We start from the raw sequence: 26,369 nt of genomic DNA, 5'->3' as shown, positions 1-26,369 counted from the left end.
TTGGATTGTCATAAGAACCAGGATTAACAATACATCTTAATTAAAGACACCTCTAATAACTGTTATAGTTTTTATAGGATTTTATAGGATTTGTGCTGCTGTGACAGCTATTTAGAAGGGGATTTTGTTGCACGTGATCGGAATTTGGCGCAGCGGCGCCAGCTTTCATGCGACATAAATTGGGGGGAGGGCCGTTGGACGATCCGACTGATTTGTACTGAGCACGGGATTAAATATTCAAATTGTGGCGCAACCAATGCACATACATACCTCGGGAAGAAGGTGAACTCCAGCGGATTGCAGATGCAGGAAATCAGGCGCATGATCTTTGTGAATCGCACCACAGTGCATTGTTGTTGGACAATGCACTTCGGGTGAACTCCGTCGGACGGGTAAGTAAATGTGCCCCATTGTCCGCATTAACCAATAGTTACATTGCCCCATAATAGCCATTTGTCACAGTCTTTTCTGTAGCCCCTCTCCCCCTCCTTTAAGGAGTAAGCAACAGAAAAAGGGGCAATAGCCACCTCACCTATAAATAAACAAACAGTGTTCTTCTACTCCTCTGTGCGGCAGTTGTACATGGCTCTGAATCCAGAAGATACGATTATGTCATCAGGTTGTCTGCAATCTTTAGACACTGCACGGAGTAGAAGTGAAGAGGACTGCAGCTGCTGGTTCAGGGGATCGAGGAAATATGTACAAACTTAGATTTGGTGCTGTATTTTATTTTTCTTTCTTTCTTTTTTCCAAAGCCTTTATTATTACCATAAGCAGTTAAAAACATAGTACAAAAAACATTCCATAAAAGAATATACCTGAATTACAGAACTACATCCCATAATAACTCCATATTATACATATACCTAATCAAAGACAAACAGTAAACTATAGGAAGGGTAACTATACCACATATTACTTAAAAAGCAAGCTAAAAATTATTTACGTATATGCATATTCAAAGAAAGATGTCACCCTACCTCTTTATGATTCCCCTACAGTTATCAAGTTTTCTTTCTTAAAGGGGTTGTCCGAGTTTAAAAAAATATATATATGTGGCCGGGAGCGGGCTGCCTAAAACAATAAAGCTGTACTTACCTTCCGGTGCCCTCCCGTATCCAGCGCTGCTGTCGCTCCGGTCCGGGCGCCATGTAAACAAACATGGCCGCGGGAGCAGCGCTGCATTCAGCTTCCGGACGGACACGACAACCTTCCGGTCCCCATACACAATGCTGTGTATAGGGACGGATAGGCGTACCGGCCGGAAGCTGAATGCAGCGCTGCTCCGGTGGCCATGTTTGTTTACATGGCGCCCGGATCAGAGCGACAGCAGCACTGGATACCGGAGGGCACCGGAAGGTAAGTACAGCTTTATTACTTTATGCAGCCCGCTCCCAGCCACATATATATATTTTTTTTTAAACTCGGACAACCCCTTTAAATGAAGGGATCATGGTTTTAACTGTTAGCTAAATATAATAGTATAATAAATAAATACTGACGCACTCCCCCCTCCCACCTCCCACCCAAAATCAATATAACCTTCCTCTTCACCATTTTCATTCTTCCCTTTGCCTTTTTTCCCCTACCCCTACCACATTTTCATCCTTTTGGGGCCATTTTTTTCTTCTTAAACCATATTTCCTCGTAATCTTTAACTTGTAGAGAGAGCCTAAACCATAAAACCCCCAAGGGGAGTCTTTTGCTCCTGACTTACATGAAATACATACTAAAGCGATATTCATCAGATTGATAATGAAATTCCCATACTACTTCTCCTCACTGTCATCATCAAATAGACCAAAAACTACCATATGGACCGAAGGCGTTAACTCGACAAAGAATAGCCGAAATTCTATGGAAGACTTCTTTCCAAAAATCAGATATACCCAGATATTGCCAAACCAAGTGAACAAAATGTGCTTCAAACGAGAGGCATTGCCAACATCTGGAGTCCCCCCTAATATTCATCTTATTTAAAACAGTCGGTGTATAATATAATTGGTGCATAAAATATACATGGGCACATATGCGGTATGACGTGAGCAGCACATCACGGCTGCTCCTCCTCCTCCACCTTCCTCCCGGTGACATGTGCAGAGTCTCACGGCATATCGAAGGCTGCCTGATGGGGGGGAGACGGTGGGTTTCGGCCATCAATGGTCTGGCCTGAGTCTGGCGGTTAGTGTGAAAGACTGAGAGGACCGCCAGCCGGGTCCTGGTCAGTGGGCTGAGGTTAGGGGGCCCTGGAGGAATGAGCTCTTCCAGATATGACTCTGAGGATGAACGTTGAGCGGTCCTGATTCGGTGGCAGCGTTCACGCTGGATATCCTGTGATGAGGTACCAGTGCCCTGGACAGAACCTCCATGGATCCCTTTGTAGCAACCAGGAGACGATTTGGGTGAGAAGGTGTTGTCCTTTTTTGAGGTACTGCCAGCAGTGTTTCTGTGGATGTGTGGTGAGCGGCTTTATAGACGAGTCTGAAATGGCTGCGGTTTCCTAACTTGACATTGGATGGTGAGGCACTGTCACCCCCGATAGGCCCTTTGTGGAATCCTCTGAAAACATCCTGGAAGTAAATTGGGTGAGAAGAAGCTGTTTGTTTATTAGGATCTGAACCAGATCTGAAAACTATCGTTGCTCTCTAATGTTGCCGCCGTAATGTTTGCATTCAAGACACTGGTATGCTAATCTTACCCTTTCTTATTTCTGGTATTTTGACTAGAATTTGTACTTGAGATTGGCTCCAGAGTAAGCACTGGCCAGCAGTAATGTGTATTTGTAAGAAAGGTACACAGACATTAGAATCAGTTTTGTGGACACTTCAAGACAAAGGTCGGTTTATGATACAAATGTGCCCATAACAGAGGACATTGTTTCTCATTGTTCTTTAATTAAGCAGGACTTTTTCTTTAGACCAAGGGTTGACTGTGACAGAGAGCCTACAGGGGACTTGTGTGAAACCCCCAATCTCAATTGGATGAAGAGGATATTATATCTGTGGAATGCCCTGGCAGTTCTATTTGGCGCCTCTGCATGTTGTTCTAGTGCAGGATCAACGAATGGAGGTTCTTAAAGGGGCTCTGTTAAGGGGAACACATTCTGGTATTGCTCAGGACTAACGCATAATGAATATCATACTGATAGTGTTATTTAGTTGGATTTAATTAAGATATGTATGTTGGAGGCTTTGGCCAATTAACATCTATTGTATGTGATATGTCAGCTACCAACAATTTACACTGTTTTGGAGTAATTGCTCAGGTCTTTGAGTGTAGACTTGATAATGGGCCCCAAAAGCACTCAACATAAGTCTGGAGGGGGAATTGGCAAGTTATGGAAAGCCTCAGTTGCCAAAACCAGAAACACACTGAAGGAACCAGAAGAGTCAGGAGAAGGGGGTTCTAGGTTCTCACCCCTTCAGACTGAAAAATTTCCGTCTGAATTGAAAAATAATCTTCGTGGCAGTTAAAGAGACCAAATCTGCAGTTGATGACTTCAAAAGTGCAATTGAGAATATGAACTCCTAGATTGGTTCCTTACACTTTGATGTTCATTCAATTTGAGAAAAGTTTAATAAACTGTGGGACAGCACTAAAGTTTTTTAGAACTGCTGTTAAGCTCTGGAGACCCAAATTAAAGAGATGAAGCAAGAGATAGCGAATGTCACAATCAGTGGTAGTGGATCCTGTGGATCACCACGGACGATAACGTTAGCCGACACCTGGGACCGGAGTCTAAGTGGCACCCGGTTTTCACCAGAGACGGCGCAAAGCGGGATGGGCCTGCTGCGGTGGGATACCACCAGGTCGTTCCACAGGTGCGACTAGCCCGCAGTGGCTGCCAAGGTAGTAATACAGGAGACAGTCTGTACCTTGGGTGACGGCAGGAGAATAGCACAGGAAGGCACATTAGGACTCACCTCAGGAATCGCAAGAGCTGGCACGCAGATCAGGAACACAGGAACGGTCTGGCACACAGGAACGCAGGTACACAAGAACGGACTGGCACACAGGAACGCAGCTACACAGGAACAGACTGGCACCAGGAACGCAGGAATCACAGGAACGGACTGTCACAAAGGAACACAGGTGCAGAGCCACGGGAGCAGCGGAGTTCGCCGCTGGAGCCAGAGGAGGTAAGAGGCGCCGGGCCCCGTGGGCACACGGAGAGACATGGGTGGACCTGCCATCCGAGACAGGGATCGCTGGAACACCTGTGACAGCCGCTTTGTAACCAGTTTGGCAGTATGCTTCGGGTCATTGTTCATTTGGAAGAGCCATTTAAACCCAAGATTTAACGGTCTTGCTGAAGTCTTGAGATGTTGTTTCAGTAATGCCAAATAATGTTCCTTCTTCATGATGCCATCTGCAACGCCTGTGTTTAACAGTTTCGATGGTGTTCTAATGCTTGCAAGCTTCTCCCTTTCTCCTGCAAATGGGCAATCATTATGGCCAAACAGTTCAATTTTAGTTCTGTCACACCACAAGACATGTCTCCAAAACTTAACCCATTAGTGACCGACCAATACAGGTTTCTAAGTCTGTCAGCCTAGCCCAAATTCTGCACGGGATAAGAGCAGTGACCCAGCTGTCTTATGACAGCCAGGACATTGTTCTAACAGTCTGGTTCCCACGGTCAATGCTGTGCCGTCTTCGTTGTCGGGTCTGCCCGAGGCAGAGCCTGCTCAATTCAGCACCTGGCTGGACCTATGGCAAGTGCATAGGCTGACACTTCTAATGCACTGCAAAACATGGTTATTGCAGTGCTTTAGTATGAATAAGTGATCACATGACCACTAGCTCATATGCTAGTATTGTACAAATAAAAAAAGTAAAAAAACACAAAAAATTTAAAAAATAAAATTCATTAATATGTCCCAAAAGACATATAAAACAATAAATGCTTTTATAAACGTGGAAAAAAAGTAAAAAAACAACAACATATTTACCATCACCACGTCCCAAAATTCCCAATCTTTTTGTCATTTTGCAACACATAAAAAAAATAATAAAAAGGTTGCATAGTCTCTAAAATGGGAGCAATGAAAAAGTCAGATTGTCCTGGAAAAAATGACATCCTCGCCAACTCCCTACTTCTAAGTATGAAAAAGCTACTGGAGTCTGGAATGTGGTACAATAATTATTTTTTATTCTATTAATAAATAATAAATCCTATATAAATGTGGTATTCCTGTGATGCAGAAAACAATCCCTCACACAGCTCTGTACATGGGAAAATAAAAAAAATATTGATTTTTGAAAGTAGGGGACGATAAACATAAAGTAAAATGGAAAAAGCCCATCAGTGGCTAGGGGTTAATATGCCCCCTATACCACATGATAAAAAGTTTAGAAATTCTCTGGATTAAGGGTTTGTGGTACCATAGGCCACGTTCACACATGGCATTTTGGTTGCGTTCTGAAATGCAATTCAAAGGCGCCACTCGTGAGCACATATTTTGTTAACACAACGAAACCTGAAGGAAATGCAACCTTATGTCAACATGCAATCGCAGGTGGAGCCTTTGGATTGCATTTCAAAACACAATCAAATGTCACTCGTGAATGCAGCCTCAGGGCTCTGCCAACACGTCATAGCACCTGAAAACTAGTCTATCAAAATCTGCCCTACAAAAGCTCAATGGTGCTCCTTCCCTTTCATGCCCAGACAGCAGGTTACATCCACATATGGGGTGTCCTCTTACTCGGAAGAAATTGCACAATATATTTTTAGATGCTTTTTCCACTTTTATTCAGTTACTGTGGGTAAATTTTTGGGCTAAATGAACAAATTCATGATAAATATTTGTGAATTCTAAATCAAACCTTCATTTTGTTTGAAGTTCTGTAAAATACATAAAGGGTTAACAAGTTACCTACCTGCTGTTTCGAATTGTTTGAGGGGTGGAGTTAATAGAATGGGGTGATATGTGGGGTTTTCTATTAACAGAACTTCCAAAACCGCTATGGAAATGAAATGGTCCCTAAAATAACTGATTCTAAACTTTTCTTGAAGATTTTAGAGAATGCTGTTCGATTTGTGATCTTTCTAGCATCGTAATAAAACAAAAGGACATTTAGGCCAGCAGCACAGGTGGCGTTTTGAACCCATTTTTGGGCCATTTTTAAGCAGTCCGTTAAAATCCGCATGTGTTAAAAAACCCATGTGTTTTTGACCGGTTTTACCAATAACCTTAATTAAAATAGGCTGCTTAAAAATGGCCCAAAGACGGGTTCAAAACGCCATGTGTGCCGCCGGCCTTCGGGGGAGATTTATCATTAGGCAGGATTTTGAGCAGTTGTCTATGTGTTAGACTGGCAGGTTTCCACTAGTCGGATTTATAGAGTGCAGTGTTAAATGTTCAGTGTTACATGCCGTCTGCTGTGTATGCAGTGTGCGAATAGACTGCACCAGTCACACAAATGTGTAACATCTGCTCAATTTCTGCCTTTTTGCGATGTTTTTGCACAGCAAATACTCAGATACCTCAAACGTAAAATTGAGCAAAAACTTCCCCCTGTAGTAGCAATGGACCCACATACACCACCTATTATGCGGTCTCGTTTTGCCATTAAATTTGCGTTCTTTTGAAAATTCTCAGTTGATAAATGTGGTGTATTTTTCCTGTGGTGTATTTTTTCCACCATTGCGTGACTTTAGAGTTGTTGTTTTTTTCTCGCTAAAAAGAACCGCAAAAACAATGTTTGCGCAAAAAATTTGCAGCAATTATACCCCAAGAAGCTACATAGGACTAATGATAAATCTCCCCCTATATGTTAGTTAGTCTTATTACCAAAATTTGTTACTTTCAGTATTAAAAACAGAAAATTTTGAATTTTGAAAATAGCAAATTCACAAAGTCTTCTCCGGGACACAGAACCGTGTCCTTCACGAGTGGTATGATAGCTGGGCATTCCCATCTTATATGTACTTGCATATAATTATTTGTACAGATGAATGAGGCACCTTCAGGTATTTGGAAAATGCACCCAAGGATGAACCAGACGTCTGCAAGTCCACAATTTTCTTCCTGATATCCTGATTTCTTCCTGATTTTGAGTTACATTACATCAATATACGACTGTCTAGTCTAAAGGCATAGTAATCTTACTGTTTGTAAACTTTACAAAATTCCTTAAAAATTCACTCTTATTATTATGGCTTATGGAAAATATAAATAATTCTGTTAATCTAAATTGGCAAAAAACGGGAAAAGTTTTTTCTGATTTCATGTCAGGTCCTGAGAAAAACAGTCAAGTGTGTCTTTTTATATAGTCTGTATAAAACTTCTGGTTTCAACTGTGCATTTCTCTGATGTAGCAGAGCCATGGCACGGCAGTCGTCACAGCCGTGATCATGGAATAATGCGCAAGGGGCCTTACTCAGTACCACTATCTCAAAATGAGGGCCTTTTTCAGATAATTTTGATTGAGGCCACTAGCCTATTGTTTTCCCTGGGGATTGATGTTTGCCCATGGCCCAAAATAGCGATCCTGAGTCAGAAAAAGAGGAGCCATATAGTCCTCAGCGCACAGGGATTGGTCACTTTCTTGCAAGAGGGGGAAAACAAAAGGAATTACATACTACTCATGGTGAATCGTCCGATTTACAGATTTAGGCTACATTCACACAAACGTATGGGGGACGTATATACAGCGTATACATGTCCCCCATACTTGGCAATGGGTGCACAGCGCCCTACGGGAGCGTTACGGTGCAGCACACGTGCACAGAGCGCGAAAAGGATAAAGGCTATATACATCTTTGTGATCTTAAGCATAAACCTGCTAGACTTTGTCAATAGATAGGGGAAGGAGAGTTGTGCATTGTGTTTTATAGAAACTGAGGAAGAGGTATCTATCACCAGATAGGTAGGGGAACTGGCAGTGGCGTAACTACCGCCGTAGCAGCCGTAGCGGTTGCTACGGGGCCCGTGAGGTCCATGGGCCCGTGCTCCCGGGCCCAGACTGTGGTGCATCTTCATTTAAAAGATCCGCCAGAAGAAGGGAGTGCGGGTTCGGATCTCTGCGCCGCTGCATACATACATGTACTGCAGGGAGCAGCAGAGGAGGCACAGGTCCGCGGGGCGGTCCGGACGCTGGAGTTCACGCAGACGCCCCTCCTCCGCCGCAGGGTACGGGCCTGCGCGATTCCCACTGTGTCCCCCAGTGCCCGCACAGCAGCAGCAAGGCCCAGGCTGCTCCCTGCTGTAGCGTCTAATTATAGCGCTGCTGAGCCGACAGGGCCCCGAGGAACGACAGCCACACAGCGCGCAGCACAGGCCGACCAGGCCACAGAAGAAGGAAGATCCTGAAAAGCGATCATCGGCCGATCAGTCAGGAGGCTGCAGAGAAGATACATCTTCTGGTAAGTATATAAATATATATGTGTGTGTATTTATGTGTATGCTGTATGAGTGTATATGCTGTAAATGTGTGTGTATATTATGTATGGTGTGTAAATACTATATTTATGTGTGTATGGTCTGTATATGTGTGTGTATATGATGTATGGTGTGTATATACTGTATGTATGTCTGTATATGCTGTATCTGCGTACGTATATGATGTATGGTGTGTATATACTATATTTAAGTGTGTATGGTGTGTGTATATACTGTATATGCGTGTGTATATGATGTATGGTGTGTATATAATATATGTATGTGTCTATGGTGTGTATATACTGTATGTATGTCTGTATATGCTGTATATGTTTGTGTATATGATGCATGGTGTGTGTGTACCTACTATATGTATGTGTGTATGGTGTATATATCCTGTATGTATGTCTGTTTATGCTGTATGTGTGTGTATATGATGCATAGTGTGCATATACATATGCGTGCCTATGCTATATTTATATGTATGCACTATGTGTGAATATGGTGTGTTTATCACTGTATGTATATATACACACACACAGACAGTAATAAATATAATGTAAATATAAATAGGGTTTGCATGTCTAACTATATTATGTATACATACTATATGGGGAAGATTTATAATAGCTTCTATGCCAGTTTTCTGGCGTAGAAGCAGTGACATAGCGCAATGCAAGAATTTGCTATTAAAACTGTGAATATGCCACATGTTGTGGAGGGGGCACAGAGGGCATGGTGGCCGGTGTATTAATCTACCTCTGTATTTATAATTGTATATACTTTATGTGTGTGAATATAATGTAGGTATGCGTGTGTATATATATATATATATATATATATATATATATATATATATATATATATATATATTTAGTGTGATATATAAATGTGCGTCATTTTACAAATATATTTATATATTTTTTTAAGGGGAAGGGGGCCCCATGCAGTGATCTGCTATGGGGCCCAGCCTCTTCTAGTTACGCCACTGGGAACTGGCATCGTAGCAGCTATAGCAAGATGGGCCCGGGCTGCATTGCTGATGTACAACTCCTCAAGTCTTGTTGTTGAGTTACTTTTTGCTGTGTCAGGCCGAGCAGCCTTTGTATAGCAGGTCTTGCTGTAGTGGTTTCTATGTCGGTAGTCCTGCCACAGCTCTTCCTCACTACTGTGCCTTGCTGCGAATAACAGGACGGAGGAAATGTGCATAAAGCTGTATGCAGATCTGCGTAAAATGTAAGTGTTCTATATGTTGTGTTTTCTGAATGTGAACATATGTACTGTGTGTATATACTTGTTTATACAGTATGTGAAAGATACACATTGTTTAATATGATATTTTATTAAGCTGTTTTTTTTATATTAAGATATAAGAACAGAACTGTTTTTGCTATTGGGTATGTATGAGTAGTATTCATTCAAAGGGGGAGATGTGTGTTCTTACATGCATAAACCCAACTTCATTCAGGATGCAAAACACAACATGCATTTCATGTTGTGATTTTGCCGCCACAGTGGGGATTGTATAGGTTGATTTCTGCACAAATAAGTGACATTGCTTAACAGCTGCAGATGAAAAACAGTTTTGCCGCAGCTAATTTCCCAAATGTCAAGGAATGTCATAGATTCTATATTATATAGAATATATATATATTACCGCTATACTACCACAGCATTATAATGTGGATTTATCTTGCAGAATTGCTGTGCCACATATCCGCAGGCAGTACATCATGCATGCTAAATCTTTTGGTGCTTCAAAAAACTCTTTGAATAGAGGGGGCCAGAACCACAATTTGGCAATGGGACCTGGCCTTTACTAGTTACACCCCTGCACAAGATGATATCTTCTATCCACAAACACTGTTTAAAAGTGAGAAAAAATACATTGGGGGTGGGGGGGTGGAGGCATACGACTATACCGTGGTGGTGCTCAAACTTGAAGGCAACAGAGATCTAGTAAACGAGATGAGAAGAACGAGGTGGCACTCACCGGTGGTGAAATAAGTCTTCTTTATTAATATGAAAGCGTACACAGGGGGGCACGCAATGCCGCAAAGCCGACGGGCGGTTTCGCGCTGCTCAGCGCTTTCTCCAGGCAGTGACAGCGCATGCGCGCCTCCCACCAGAAATAAAGGGGAGGTGGAGACACGCATGTGTTGTCATAGTGACAACAAAACAATCTAACAGTATGTACTGTGTTACCTACGCCTATAGTAAACCAACTACCCCTTATATCGAACCCATCGCATAACCCAAATAACAAGAGCATGATCACAAACACATCTACTTTGCATAGGGATGATGCAGCAAGGGGAAAGGGAAGGCGGAGATAAACAGTGACATACACTCACTGGCCACTTTATTAAAGGGGTATTCCAGGAATATGAACCTCTGATAAAAAAAACAATAATGCTATAAATATGTTACTACAATAATACACAGTGTCAACAATCACAAAATAAAGGTTACTTAGTTTGTTTTTATGTTCTGAAAACCTTTATAGGGTTTGTAAAGTAGGTGGAGTCATATCCAAGATGGCCGACACTCAGTACTACAAGTCCCATGAGCCTTTAGTATGAGACATGTCTTCCTGACCTTTTACTTATCTTCACAGAGATGTCAGTTATAGCCCCTCCCTCTCCTGCTCCCAGTGGTTTCCAAGGTGATCACTTCACAGAAGGGCCTGCTCTATTACTCCAGGAATAATAGCTAATAAATAACATTTTTCCATCGACCCTTGTTTTGTTTGTCTGTGATTATCATTACTTCTTCCTGCCAAAGCATAGATGGTGTCAAACAGCAGTGTCCATGTTGCAGTGTCCAAGAAGTCTTACATCCTAGGGTGTGTTTACACGTTGCGTTTAACGCATGCGTTTAATAGCTGAAGTGTGATTTGCCTAATTAAACAGCTGTTAACACTTGCATTTACAAAATGCAAACGTTAACGCTTGTGTTAACGCACGTGTTAACATTATATTAACAAACACATGTGTTAACATATATGTTAACACGCATTAACATTTGCATTTTGTAAACACATGTGTTAACTGCTGTTTAATTAGGCAAATTACTCTTCAGCTATTGCAATGCGTTTTTTAAACGCATGTGTTAAACATGACTTGTGACCGCACCCCTAAAGTTAGTTTTACACATCAGTATCCTGGTTAATACTTTGATACTTTGCATCAATATTAGAAGACCAAAACCAAGAGTCTCTGTTTAGCAATTGCTCTTGCTACTCAGTAAGGGCGCGTTCATGGGTAAGGGCGTTATATGGGTAGGGTGTAGATATATACAGTATGGAGATAAGATTAGAGTTTTATGCAGTATGGATAGGGAATAAAGATATCTATATACACTGTCCATGTACTGTATATATGTACTATTTGTTCATACACTTTATTCATATCCTAAATCCATATACAGTACACATCTTGACACTATATATTTATCGGGTGTAGAGACATTTGCAGTATATGAATATATATATAGTGTCAAGATATGTATTCATATAGTTAGAGTAGATATACATATGATATAGATATATATATATATATATATATATATATATATATATATATAAAGAGAGAGATAGAGAGTGTGTATGTATATATATATATATATATAAATAGAGAGAGTGTGTGTATATATATATATATATATAAATAGAGAGAGAGAGTGTGTATATATACATATAGAGAGAGAATATATATATATATATATATATATATATATATTCTCTCTCTCTCTCTCTCTCTCTCTCGCTCTCTCTCTCTCTCTCTATATATATATATATATATATATGAGAGAGAGAGAGAGTGTGTATATATATATATACACATCCTATGTACATCTACTCTAACTATATATTCATATCCCATATCCATATATAATACGTATTCTACATACATTCTACATACATATATACTCTAAATCTAGTGATATAAGATAAATGATCAATTATCTTCATTACTTTAGATGTACACATTTTATGTATTTCTTTATTAGATTATGGAGCATGTAGGTTATTATGCCTTGTATCCACTTCTCTGAGGTACAAGTGAAGTTTATTTATTGAAAAAAATAAAGATACAGGAGATGGAGTTTACCTGGTTGCATGATACAACGTTGCAAACTTTGTTTTGTTACAATCAGCACCGAGCAGAGGAGCTGGAAGCTGTGCTCTCTGCTGTGTGAGGCAATGGCAGGTCATGTGACCGGCCCAGCTTCAGAACGAGAGAGAGTGTGAAAGAGGCAGAGCTGACCCCACGCTGCAGACACAAACGTCTGACGTCAGCAGCAGCAGCAGCCATCTTCCGTCCTGTGTCCTCTCCCAGTGGAGGGAAGGCACAGGACGGATTAAAGGGCCAGTAGGTTTTTTTAAACTGTGAAATATTAGGTCAAAATCCTTTTTCTGCTAAACCAAGCAGAATTCAAAATAACAATCAATTACACATTACATTAGATTTTAATGACCTTTCTAAATACAGATTATCCTTATTCCTGGAATACCCCTTTAAGTACACCTGTCCAACTGCTCGTTAACACTTAATTTCTAATCAGCCAATCACATGGCGGCAACTCAGTCCATTTAGGCATGTAGACATGGTCAAGACAATCTCCTGCAGTTCAAACCGAGCATCAGTATGGGGAAGAAAGGTGATTTGAGTGCCTTTGAACGTGGCATGGTTGTTGGTGCCAGAAGGGCCGGTCTGAGTATTTCAGAAACTGCTGATCTACTGGGATTTTCACGCACAACCATCTCTAGGGTTTACAGAGAATGGTCTGAAAAAGAAAAAACATCCAGTGAGCGGCAGTTCTGTGGGCGGAAATGCCTTGTTGAGCCAGAGGTCAGAGGAGAATGGGCAGACTGGTTCGAGCTGATAGAAAGGGAACAGTGACTCAAGTCGCCACCCATTACAACCAAGGTAGGCAGAAGAGCATCTCTGAACGCACATTACGTCGAACTTTGAGGCAGATGGGCTACAGCAGCAGAAGACCACACTGGGTGCAACTCCTTTCAGCTAAGAACAGGAAACTGAGGCTACAATTTGCACAAGCTCATCGAAATTGGACAGTAGAAGATTGGAAAAACGTTGCCTGGTCTGATGAGTCTCGATTTCTGCTGCGACATTCGCATCATTGCAACGCCACAGCCTACCTGAGTATTGTTGCTGACCATGTCCATCCCTTTATGACCACAATATACCCAACATCTGATGGCTACTTTCAGCAGGATAATGCGCCATGTCATCTCAGACTGGTTTCTTGAACATGACAATGAGTTCACTGTACTCAAATGGCCTCCACAGTCACCAGATCTCCAATAGCGCATCTTTGGGATGTGGTGGAACGGGAGATTCGCATTACATTACACAGTGTAATATATCTGTATTCTCACTTGTAAAACAGGAAATGAATCCAGCGCTTGACCCAGGTAAGTAGTAAAACTTCTTCTTTTATTGAAATAATGCTTGTGGCAATACAGCTTAAAATGCACGAACCGCCTGTATCTTGAGTCATCAGCGAGCTATGACAGATGGTGGTAACCTGGCTTCGCCTACGCGTTTCTAGTGTCCGCAGACACTCTTATTCATGGCTGTATTACACTGTGTAATGTGAAGAAGAGCTTGAACAAGTGATCAGTGGATCACTTGTTCAAGCTAACCTGTAAAAGTTAATAAAAAATGTTAAAAACACTACATAAAATCATTTTTTAATAAAAAGAATTAATTAAATAAAGTTAAAGTCCCCTAAACACAAATATTCCCTATACACATGCAATAAAGTGAAAAAAAACACAAAATCGCCAAAAAAACCCTCATATTTGGTATCGCCGCGTCCGTAACAATCCGTACAATAACTCAGAAACATTTTTGGACACGCTCGGTGAACGCCGTAAAAACAAAATCCGTAAAACACGCCAAAAATTTAAATTTTTCATAAAATCTCTACACAAAAATGTTCTAAAAAGTGATCAAAGTTATGTGCGCCAAAATGGTACCACTGAAAAGAACAACTCAACTCGTAAAAAATAAGCCCAAAACTAGCTCTGTCAACCAAAAAATATTAAAGTTACGTCTCCAAAAAGATGGCGATGCAAAAACAAATGAGATTTCCTCTATATTAGTTTTTATCCAGTAAAATTGTAAAAATAAATGAAAAACTATTTCATGTGACTTGTCTGAGCTGCAGGCTGTCTCCATGTTTTTGCTCCTGTACAGTATGTCCCTCCCCCACCGATGTCAGGCTGACTAGGCTGTGACCTCTGAGAAGGAGCAGGAGGTGGAGCTGTACAGAAGCACAAAGGTGGGGGCCAGACTCTGAGGAGTGAGTAACAGACAAATCACATGTTGTTTTTTGAAATGCATCCAAACCAAATTCCAGCCCCTGTGACTACCCTAGGATTTTGTCATGGAGCAAGAGTAAGTTTTAACTCACAATTATATTGTAATGCAAATGCATAGAAAAGGCAGAAAGGCAGATTTGCACTGCAGGTGTAATAAGCTTCTGCAACCTGTCTTAAGTGAAAAATGAGATCCTTGGTGTTCTAATGGCTATCTCGCATGGGCCGTTATCAAAGGTGAAGACAAATCGCCTGTTGCATTCGTATCTTTCAAAAAGGATGGAATATCAGGGAGAAGGGGACGTAACAGGCAATCCAAAAAATGGGACAGAGGCTCTAAATTCCATCCTTTTTGAAAGATACAAATTCCTTCCTAGGGGTTGAAGGCATTCCACAGGTATGTGGACGATATTTTCATTGTATGGGAGGGTGATGAACAGTCCTTTTTGGAGTTTGTAGCATATTTAAATCGGGCTAATCCGATGAACACAAAGTTCACGGCAGTGTTAGGTGGAACTGAGCTTGAGTTCTTTGACGTGAAGGTGGTTGAGAGGGATGGAAAATTGTGCACCACGGCCCATAGAAAACCCACGGCCACCAATTCACTCCTCCATTACACCAGGCTTAGGAGGCTCAACAGCCTTAGGAGGTTCATCAGCGAAGATGCAGGCTTCTATGCACAAGCGGAGGAACTAAAGTTTAGACTTACGGAGCGAGGATACCCTAGATCCCTGGTAGAAAGGGCCCTACACAAAGCAGAAAAGGTATCACGTGGGAATCTCTTAAGGGTTAAGAAGGGATTATGCCAGAATAGAGGGGAAGGAGGGGACAGGCGATTTGTCTTCACCTTTGATTACGGCCCATGCGAGACATTAGGACAGCGATTAACAAGCACTGATGTATCCTTAAGCAGGACCCCTAATTGGCAGAGCTTACCATCCAGAGACCCATTGTAGCCTTTAGGAGGTGCACTACTCTGCGGGATAGGTTGGTCCGCAGCAGATACTCTTCCCCTTGGGGCACTTAGCTCCAGAGAGGGACCCCCAAGGGGAACTACAAGTGCGGATCTTGCCGATACTGCAGCTTTAATAGCCAGGCAAAACACGTTACCCTTGGAGGGGTCACACAAACAAACACTTTCATATCATGCAGGACGACCTTTGTTGTTTACGTGGTGTTCTGTCCATGCCAGAGATATTAAATCAGTAAAACAGTAAGGAGTTTGTTTACCCATTTTAGGGAACACAGAAGGTCCATCACCACAGGAGTTGGTTGCCCTCACCTTATTGAGCACTTCATACAACAACATGATGGGAATGCGGATGTCTTAAGGTTTGCGGGTATAGAGAGGGTAGAGTGCAGCCCAGAAGGAGGAGATCGTTCTCTTAACCTATTATGCCAGGAAAGTAGGTGCATTATAAAGTTCGGAGCTATGGGTGCATTGGGTCTTAACAATCGGAACGAAATGAAGGTCTTCCTCTAGCCATTAGGAAACAAATCCGGTGTATAGTTCAGCTCTTTATGACATATTAATGCCTCCTTAAGTGTGATTTTAATACTACATGTGTTGCATACTCTGCGCCTTTTAATCTTGCACTTACGTGTATGTCACTGTTTATTTCCGCCTACCCTTTCCCCTTGCTGCATCATCCCTATGCAAAGTAGATGTGTTTGTAATCATGCTCTTGTTATTTGGGTTATTCGATGGGTTCGATTTAAGGGGAAGTCGGTTTACTAGGTAACACAGTACATACTGTTAAATTGTTTTGTTGTCACTATGACAACGCACACTTGTCTCCACCTCCCCTTTATTTCTGGTGGGAGGCGCGCAAGCGCTGTCACTGCCTGGAGAAAGCACTGAGCAGCGCGAAACTGCCCGTCGGCTTTGCGGCATTGCGTGCCTCCCTGTGTATGTTTTCATATTAATAAAGAAGACTTATTTCACCACCACCTCGTTCTTCTCATCTCGTTTACTAGAAATAGAAGGTTTATTACAATGTTTACTTTAATCATCTGCACTATAAATTCCTGTTTGGCATAAAAGTTAAGTTATGCTTTAAAGCAGTGGTCCTCAACCACCAGGCCGCGACCAAAAGAACTTAAAAAGAAAAATTCTATATTTACCTCGGACTCTCCTCTTCTTCCACGGCTCCATGTTTTTCTTCCCCTGCAGACGGCCAGCGGCAGGTCTATGATGTAATTGTCCGTGTCATAGTTTGTGCGCACTGGCAGCATGCATAGACGTTTTTCTGGCTGGGCAGGGGACATTACTATTGGGGGCTGTGCGTTATTGAGGGGGCTCTGCTTTGGACATTTTGGACAAGGGGAGGCTGCTGGACATTTTGATAATGAGTAGCGGCTACAATTCCCACACTAAATCCATAAGTTTCCCAGTTTATTTTGTGGTAAATTTAGATGCCTTAGCTTATACTTATGGCTTAGAATTATACTCAAATATATGTGGTATAAAAAGGAGTCTACAGGTAAAGAAGTACTATCTGGAAGGGGCTACATAAAAGGGGGGGGGAACTATAAAGGGGGGCTACAGAAAAGTGTCACCTTAAAGAAAATGGGGCATTATAGAGCAGGGGTTGCAGGAAACGACAAATTACATGGGTTGGGGTTAGATATGGAGCATTTGCTAGGCACGCAATTTTATTTTTCCAGACACAATGGTTCCAGACCCTGGAAAAAAAAAATTTGGGTGCAGCCGCTCCACAAATACAAAAAGATTGGGGACCACTGCTTTGAAGTATACTGCATTCATGAAAGCATAGAAATGTGTGTAGATATAAACACAGAAACAAAAACATTAAAAATGTATTTCAAATTAACACAATCATCTTTAATTTAATGATTGCTTTATCTTAATGCAAGTTCATGTTACCAGTCACTAAGCATAGTAATCAAGGTTGCCAACCATTAGAAAATCCAGACTTTTTCCAATGGATATGACAAAAAAAATATAAAAAAACAAAACAGATGCAACCCCGAAGTCGGAAGATATTCTGTAGGTTAATGTAAATGTAATTAGCATTTTACAATTCACAGTAGTTGATGCTAATGTTCATTTTAGTTAATTTCTCTCCTGGCTAAATACATAGTGCTTATTTTTATTATTACTATTTAGAAAAACAAAAGCAAAGTTGCCAGCCCTGATGGCAATAAGAAAAATACACAATGAAAATTCATAGATAACTTAAATTTTACAGTTCTGTTATACTGTACACAAATGATCTGTATACAATAGGGAATCTCTTTGCATAGTAGAATTCTGCTGACTTCTTCACAGCTCTGCATGAGATGACCTAGCCGTGATTGTTAGCTTGGAAAGAGATGAAGAAAATGAACCTGGAACATGCGACACTGGGGGGAAGGAGGAGAAGAAATAAAAATGATCATAATTAGTCAGTAGCCCTTTACTGGTTATGCACACTACCATAGCTTGCCATAATGCATATTATGGTTAAAACTAACCTGTCACCAGAAATGTGATTTTTAGCTGGTGACAGGTTTCAATCGCCAATGCAAATTTTAAAAATGCCTTTGTCAGCATTTTGAATCATTTCAGTAGTTTATAACAGTTTACTTTATATTACCTGGCATTGTGCCAGCAGCGTGTGGCGAGTCCTGGGGTGGGGAAGCTGCAGCCTGTGTCACCTTTTGTATTCTTCCCCTCCTCCTCCCTATCCCCCTCTCCTGCCTGGATGACAGAAAGTGGGAAGGGGTGAGGGAGTTAAATGAGTGGAGGCAGGAGGACCGACACAGGCACACAGTGTGCAGCTGCCATTTCCCCAGGACTTGCCACACGCCAGGTAATGTAAACTAAACTTATATAAACTACTGAAAGGATTCAGATTATTGACAAAGGCCTTTTTAAAATAAGTATAGCATAGGCTATAAAAATTACATTCCTGGTGATCGTTTCCCTTTATGGAACATGTAGCTGGAATAGAGATTTCTTGCTCAGTATTTGAATGTTGTACGGGCCAATCTAAGAATTTCAACAAGTAATTACATTCTCTTTGTTATTTTGCAATGTCATACTTTATAAAGTTTATAGACAGATACTAGCAAGGCTATAAGGGATATGCTAACTGCATAAACTGTCTCTTCACCATTCACAACCCTCTTCTTGTGATCATTCATGGTCCCAATTATCAGTCTTCTTTCTATCTAATAATTTTCTTGAATTCATCAATAAATGTCAACAGGGATTTCTAGGATATGAATATTTACAACTCATCCATAACAGAATTAGCAGATTGCTGGGGTCCAGCTCCCATGTAACTCACCCGTTGTATCCTTTATTTCATATTCAGATTTTTTAAGTGGTTTGTCTGCTTGAGACTTTGAATAAAAATAGAGAGACATAGTTGAGTTAGAAAATATGTTAGAGAAGAATTAGAATTCTGATATGCAGTGTAAACAAACATTGATCACATCTAAAGACCCTTTCAACTTCCATACTCCCTCTTTTTGATAACGTGGTATCTGCTAATACATAACAAAAAATGCCAAAAGGCCAGTTTAACCCTTTTTGTGCCAACTAAAATTTTACTTTTATTTTCTAAGGTTAAAATATTTGTAAGAGAACATTAGAACAAGTATTTTTGTTTTAAAATATATCAAGGAGGAGGGGCCGTGCCACTTGAAATTTTTACCTCTTTATCTCCTTATGAGACCATTTCCTATACGTGGGTGCAGTGTCTGTTCAGCCATTCACTCTGATTCTCACACAGACAAGGGAAGACAACAAGGGAGGGAGAATTTTTAGGATTGGGGTAGGGTAGAGAGGTAGGAGCACACAGGTCTGTGTATCGCCATCTTAATTTTACACTGACAGGTCTGACTAGGCCTTGCAGGGTACACTGCATGACACCCTGATTGGCAGTTCTGCTCCCCTCCATTGTTTTCTGTGTGGTGAGACGATGTCATGCTGAAAACTGGAAACAAGTGGGAGAGGAAATAAGTGAATAATTAGCAGCAGGGGCCCCAAGTGGAAACTTATGCAAATGAGAATGCGAGCGTTGAAATTTGAAACGAGGCATCACCCCAGGACTTGGCAAGGACTTTATCAGGGATATTATGGGAACGTAGGGGAGAAGATCTGTCAATCAGGGTGTCAAGTAGTGTACTCTGCAAGGCCTATTCAGACCTGTCACCAGTAAAATTCTGACTTCTGGCGACAGGTTCCCTGCAAGGGCAAGTTTACATCACTATTGAATTTCTATTGTTCTGCTCGAATATAAATATTCATACTTAGACATGTAAACCTTACCTTTTTTAATTGATAATAATAAATAATATTTTTTTTACTTACATAAGCTTCACAGAAATCTATTTTCCCCCCTGACACTTCAGCTTTGAAACTTATAAAAAATAAATAGGATCCCGGGGGACTAAAAAACAAAAAAATAAAAGTGTACTATAAAAACAACTTAGAGGACACAGAGAATAAAATTAAAGACTTTTAAGATACTTTACCGCCATATCGAGCAAGAGAAATATCGGCTTTCCTCATCTACTCCAATACTCATATGCCATTTCTGTAGAGAGCAAGCATACAAAGTACATATTCAGGACGGACCAAATTGAAGGGTAACCAGGGTAAATATAAAGACAATATTTACTAACACCAATATTATTAACCTTTAGGAGCTCTACAATGTAACCGTATCATGGTGGCCTATGTGTTAGCAGAGCACATAAGAATAGCCATGCTTCTGCTGCTACCGGTAGTAACCACAGTGCTCTCTGCAGCAGCCCCTGTGCCATGATCAGGGGACGCCTAGGTCATTGCAGTCTTCCAGTGTTAACCTAATATCAGGTCTTGCTGGAGCCAGCCATAAATACATGATATACACTACTAAACCTAAAAGGTGAGAGTACAAGAATACAAATTTACATAACTATACAACTCAAAATCCCTCTTCTCCCATTAACTCCTCACCTGAAATGGCCTTCAGGACCTTTTTTTTTACATTTTTCTTTGCTCAAATTCCAAAAGACTTAAGTTTTCTTATTTTTTTTTATCTGACATGGGCATGAGGGCTTGTTTTCTTGTGGTAAAATTAGTATTTTCCAATGGGTTAATTTTTATGTTAAAACGGCATGATTACAGGCAGTCCCCGGGTTACATACAAGATAGGGTCCATAGGTTTGTACTTAAGTTGAATTTGTATGCAAGTCGAAACTGTATATTTTTTAATTGTAGATCTAGACATTTTTTTGCCGTTATGCGACCAATGATTGTCAATAAAGCTTCATTTCAGACACCTTACAGCAAATCATTGCAGTCTGGGACTAAAGTAAAGCATCCAGAGAGATTCACCAGAGGTCACAGTGGGCAGAGGGGTCTGTCTTTAACTATGGGTCGTCTGTAAGGGTGTCCTTAAGTAGGGGACCGCCTGTATTCAAATTTATTAACTCTTTCTTGCAAATAAAACAGAAGTTTTTACTCTAGTATTTAAATTAAACCTTTTACACAGTTCACCATGCAGAATAAACGTAATAATATTCTATAGGTTACTACCATATCTCTGCTTTGTGTTGGTGTCTTTTTGGAAGTGTCATTTTGTTTTACTACAATGCTAGAAAGATCACAAATCGAACAGTATTTGTTAAAATGTTCAAGAAAATATTAACATTAATTATTTTAGGGACAATTGTATTTCTACACTATTCAAAACAGCACATAGCAAGCTTTATAACCCTTCAAGTATATTACAGAAAACATAATTAAGGTTTTATTTGGAATTTTCTAATTTCAGCATTAATACGTTCATGCATCTACAAATATATTGTGCACCCCCCCAGAGAACAACTTCATTTTGTTTATTTAAAATAGATAGTCTTTTTTACATCTCTATTTTTCCCCACCTTCAAAAATTCATGACTTTTATTTTTCCCTATACAGGGCTGAATAGGGCTTGTTTTTTGCGTAACAAATTGTACTTGCTTGTGGCAGTATGTTCTATTCTATGCCGTATACTGGCTAGTGGGAGAAAATTCCAAATGCAGTAAAATTAACAAGAAAACAGATCTGTGCCATATTATTGCAGGCTTTTTTTCAGCTTCCTTGTGTGCTCCAGATGACACATAACTTATTCATTCTTTGGTTCGGTACAATCATGGGGATACCAAAGTTATATAGGTTGCATTATGTTTTCATAGATTTAAAAAAAAAAAAAAAAACACCCACACCTCCTGAACAAAATAAAATTTCTTCACATTCTGTCGCTAATAACTTTTTCGAAGTACATTTTATATAAATAAAGATTATTATTTTCAAGCTACCATTTTGGGGACTGTGCAACCATTTGATCACTTTTTATTAACCCCTTCCCGACATGAGCCATAATAGTACGGGAGTATGGCAGTATATGGTAGGATCAATCAGCCAACCTAGGGTTAAAGTACTGAAAAAAAAAAAAATTGTACAGGTGGTTTTAATTTTTGTACATGTATTAAAACATAAAACCTATAGAAATGTGTTATCCCCGTGATTGCAGCAACCCAAAGAATAAATTAGACATGTCATTTGGGGCGCACAGTGAAAGACATAAAATCCAAGCCCACAAGAAAACGGCGCAAATGCGGTTTTTCACCATTTTCACAGCATTTGGAAGTTTTTCCCCTGCTTCCCAGTACACAGCATGGAATATTAAACAACATCACTATGAAGTGCAATTTGTTACACAGAAAACAAGCCATCACAGAGCTCTTTACGTGTAAAATAAAATAGACAAGTTATAGATTTTTGAAGGTGGGGAGTGAAAAATGGAAATGAGAAAACAAAAAAGGGTCAGGTTGTTAAGGGGTTAAAATAAGTTGCAAAATGGCAAAAAAGTGGGAATTCTGAGATGTGGGCACATTTTTCCGTTGTAGTGTTAACCACCAGGTATAACCGTATTTATATTTTTATGGACAGAGTATTTTAGGAAATGGTGATACCTAAGGTGTTGAAATTTTTTTTTTTTTACCTTTTTCCATTTTTTTACTATATTGTACTAGGGGCTTTTGGGGAATTTTAATTCATTTGATTTTTTCTATTCCATTTTATTTGTACATTAAAGTAACAGTTCTAAAATATGCAATTCCTTTAATCCAGAGCCAACTCAGACTCAAACTGAATTCTTATTGAATGCCATAACACAATAGAGGTTATCCTATTATCTTACCTCATTAGTACCTCCCTGAGCTGCATAAGAAAAACTGCATGAGAAGTCACCCTATAAAGAACACAGGAACATAAAATAAGTGAAGGAAATATTTGGTGATCCAAGCAAGACAATTGTTCAAAAGCAGGGAAAATTCCTTCCTGACCCCTAATATGGCAGTCAGAATAACTCTCTGCATCAACAGAAACTACGCTCTCCAGAAACCCAGGCCTCTCTTGAACATGTTCAAATTATCAGCCATAACAACCTCCTGCAGCAGAGAGTTCCACGGTCTCACTGCTCGTACAGTAAAGTAACCCTTTGTCTAGGTTGATGGTAGAAAAGCCTCTCCTTTAGGCGTTGTTAAAGAGATCGCACTGGTTTCGGACGCCATCTTGACTACCGTCCGTCATTTTAAGTATTAGCCGGGTGTCACGTCGGGGGTCAAGCACTGTCCAGTTAATGTCATGATTCATACTTCATTTTTTTTTTTTTTTTTTAACCTGTTTGCTTGCCTGCCAACTGGTTCCCTTGACATTTAACGAGAAGCCAGTCTGTCCGTCATCTTTTGTTATATTTTGATTCTAGCACCAGCTTATCTCTTTCTTCTCAGGGAAATTAGTATAAACATGTCTGTGAAAAAGGCCTATTAATCTTTTCCGAGAATTTTCTGGTAAATTCATTATGGCCAATAGCATTACAGTATTCTAGTCACACCTGTTTGATGATTTTCTGTCTGATATTATGCAGCTGAGACAAATAAACTGGGGAGAAGATTTTTACATGCACTAAGAGACTGACGTGTGTCTTGGTTTGTGTTCAAGCCCCGGGGCAGTCATGAAAGAGTTAATTTGAAAGTCACCTGTACAACTGAAGTAAGGGCAGTTAAGCCCTAGATAAAAATCTCTAACAGAGGATGAAAAGATCTTTGGAGAGATCCTTGTACTGTCAGTTCAGGTATTTGTACATTGTAATGAGGTCTCCCCTCTACTGTCTTTTCTAAGATGAAGTTTCATAATCTTATCATTCTAGTCCACCCATTCCTCTAATAATTTTGGTTGCTCTCCTCTACTCTCTATCCAGTTGTTCTATAATCACTGTTTGTTACAGATGGCCTCCTTTCTAAAATCAAAAGCCTTTACCACAGCCCCTCTGACTCCACAGGATGTTAATCTGTGAAGTAGCACTTGACCCTTCCTTCTGCCTGCTGTAATCTCACACAGTGGGAGGGGGAAGTGCTCCTTCACCGTGTAACAGCCCCCGAAATAGCGGTAAACGAACTTAGGGTAGGTTGTTGACGTACCCCAAGTATTAGAAACGTCACTGATCCAAAATATTCCCAAAATCCTGTCAGTTTATTGGAAAGATAAAAATGGTACACAACAAAGTCTTTATTTTATCTTCCCAATAAACGGGCACCATTTTGGAAATAGTTTGGATCAGCGCCATTTCTAATACGTCCATTTTACACTCCTTGGGGTATATCAACGACCTACCATAGGTTCATTTATCCCTACTACACACCCCTGAGGCCACATGCACCAGAGAGGTTGTGATCACACAGGCTTTATTTCAGCATACTCCAGCCTGTGTAATAGTACAGTACAGAGGGACTCTGGTAACTCCCCCCAGAGCCCTTCTGGCTAATTTAGAATAATTTAAAAAAAGTTGATTTTAGAAGTATGACCATGGATAAAATATAAGATTACCACAGTCACATTGCTGGATCCATGAGTAAGTGTCCCTTGTTTATCATGCTTGAATTTAATGGTAGATTATAGGATATGTCGTAAATAGAGGATAGATGTGGGGCCTACATCTACGACTCACAACAATCTTGGGAATGGATTTCCACTGACCCAACCCCTTTAGTCGGCTGAATGGAGAGTGAAATTTAAAATGAAATTAAATGTAAAATTTCAGTGACTGAAAAAAAAAATCCATGGGTAGTATGCAGTACAGAATATTACCATGGCTGACAAGACATATTACTAATGAACATTCATAGCGAGTTGTCAGGTGACAGGAGCACGGCTACAGAATATGAGCAATTACATCTATGCCAGGCCCTGCAATTCACTGAAAAAAAATCAATTGCTTGCAAAATACTACCATAGTTATTGTGATTATTTCAGTCCTGATAAATGTCCGCCATAAATTACATCTCCATTTTCCTAAAAACTAAAAAGTCAGAAATTTGTCAGAAAACAAAAAAATGCTGAATTATTTTATGCTCAAAGATTAGCCGTTTTCTCTACATAAACCAACTAATATGGAAATCTCTTATAACTGCCTTGGGCTCTGCTGCTTTGTTTTTCCTTTATAGATTTATGAATTAATTGGCAACCAGGCGGTACCAGTCACCCTGCCAAGGGAGGGGCTGTCATACTGTCACCAAGTATTGGTAAGAGTTGGAGAATTCCTTGCAAGTTGGTCCTTAATCCTCCTTACAGTAAAGGGAAACTGGTCTCCTTGATTATGATGGAGACAAACTAATGTACATGCGAGTTCCTCCTTTTAGGTCGGTACAAGGAGGAGTGTAAGTAGTAATTATCTTACAAATCCCTGACAGCTCATCCAGCTACTCTACCCCCGGGAAAGCCAAGGGAATCCCATGGAGCAATACAATAGAAACACTTCTGACCAGTCTCCTGGTATACGTGTAGTATAAGCCACCGGGCTTCACATCGAACTCCTCTGTGCTGCCGGCCGCCTGAGCGTGGAGCTCGCAAGCCAAAGAGAGCAGAACCCCAGCGCACAGCACCAGGTAAGCAGCCATCTTCCGTCCAGGCTAATGTGTAGGCTGACGTGTGGCCCTGTCTATGAAGAAACGTCACAGGGGGGAGGAGCCACCAGTGCCGGGGCATGGGAGGGGCGTATTTCATTAACCCGTGAGAGTGGGTACGAGAGTAACAAAGTTAGAGAAGAAGGATGTATAATAATACTGAGCCTGACAGTAGAGAGAAGGGATGTGTATACTGAGCCTGACAGTACAGAGAAGGGATGTGTATGCTGAGCCTGACAGTACAGAGAAGGGATGTGTATACCGAGCCTGACAGTACAGAGAAGGGATGTGTATACCGAGCCTGACAGTAGAGAGAAGGGATGTGTATACCGAGCCTGACAGTAGAGAGAAGGGATGTGTATACCGAGCCTGACAGTAGAGAGAAGGGATGTGTATACCGAGCCTGACAGTAGAGAGAAGGGATGTGTATATGCCGAGCCTGACAGTAGAGAGAAGGGATGTGTATACCGAGCCTGACAGTAGAGAGAAGGGATGTGTATACCGAGCCTGACAGTAGAGAGAAGGGATGTGTATACTGAGCCTGACAGTAGAGAGAAGGGATGTGTATACCGAGCCTGACAGTAGAGAGAAGGGATGTGTATACCGAGCCTGACAGTAGAGAGAAGGGATGTGTATACTGAGCCTGACAGTAGAGAGAAGGGATGTGTATACCGAGCCTGACAGTA

The 26,369-nt window shown here is 40.7% G+C and overlaps 1 protein-coding gene across 1 annotated transcript; it reads right to left on the bottom strand.

Moving 5' to 3' along the window:
* Positions 1-17,555: 17,555 nt before the first annotated feature.
* MYDGF (myeloid derived growth factor) lies at positions 17,556-25,722 on the bottom strand. The gene is made up of 6 exons (XM_072113293.1): positions 25,543-25,722; positions 22,920-22,970; positions 20,224-20,285; positions 20,060-20,138; positions 19,032-19,086; positions 17,556-18,102 (listed from the first exon to the last, which is right to left on the bottom strand). The coding sequence occupies exons 1-6, from the start codon at positions 25,675-25,677 to the stop codon at positions 18,023-18,025; spliced, it is 462 nt and encodes a 153-aa protein (XP_071969394.1). The 5' UTR covers positions 25,678-25,722; the 3' UTR covers positions 17,556-18,022.
* Positions 25,723-26,369: the final 647 nt, after the last annotated feature.

The sequence above is a fragment of the Engystomops pustulosus genome, chromosome 1 (assembly GCF_040894005.1).
Source record: "Engystomops pustulosus chromosome 1, aEngPut4.maternal, whole genome shotgun sequence".
Lineage (NCBI taxonomy): Eukaryota > Metazoa > Chordata > Amphibia > Anura > Leptodactylidae > Engystomops > Engystomops pustulosus.
Note: the sequence above shows the minus strand (reverse complement) of the source record. Positions and strands in the feature narration are given on the sequence as shown.

What these genes read in the sequence shown, in the direction of transcription:
- MYDGF (XM_072113293.1), bottom strand. Translation starts at nt 25,677, where the DNA reads ATGGCTGCTTACCTGGTGCTGTGCGCTGGGGTTCTGCTCTCTTTGGCT. An exon ending in CTCAGGGAGGTACTAATGAG is followed by an intron (nt 20,286 to 22,919) that starts GTAAGATAATAG and finishes TGCTCTCTACAG; the next exon opens with AAATGGCATATGAGTATTGG. An exon ending in TTCTCTTGCTCGATATGGCG is followed by an intron (nt 20,139 to 20,223) that starts GTAAAGTATCTT and finishes TTTGTTTTTTAG; the next exon opens with TCCCCCGGGATCCTATTTAT.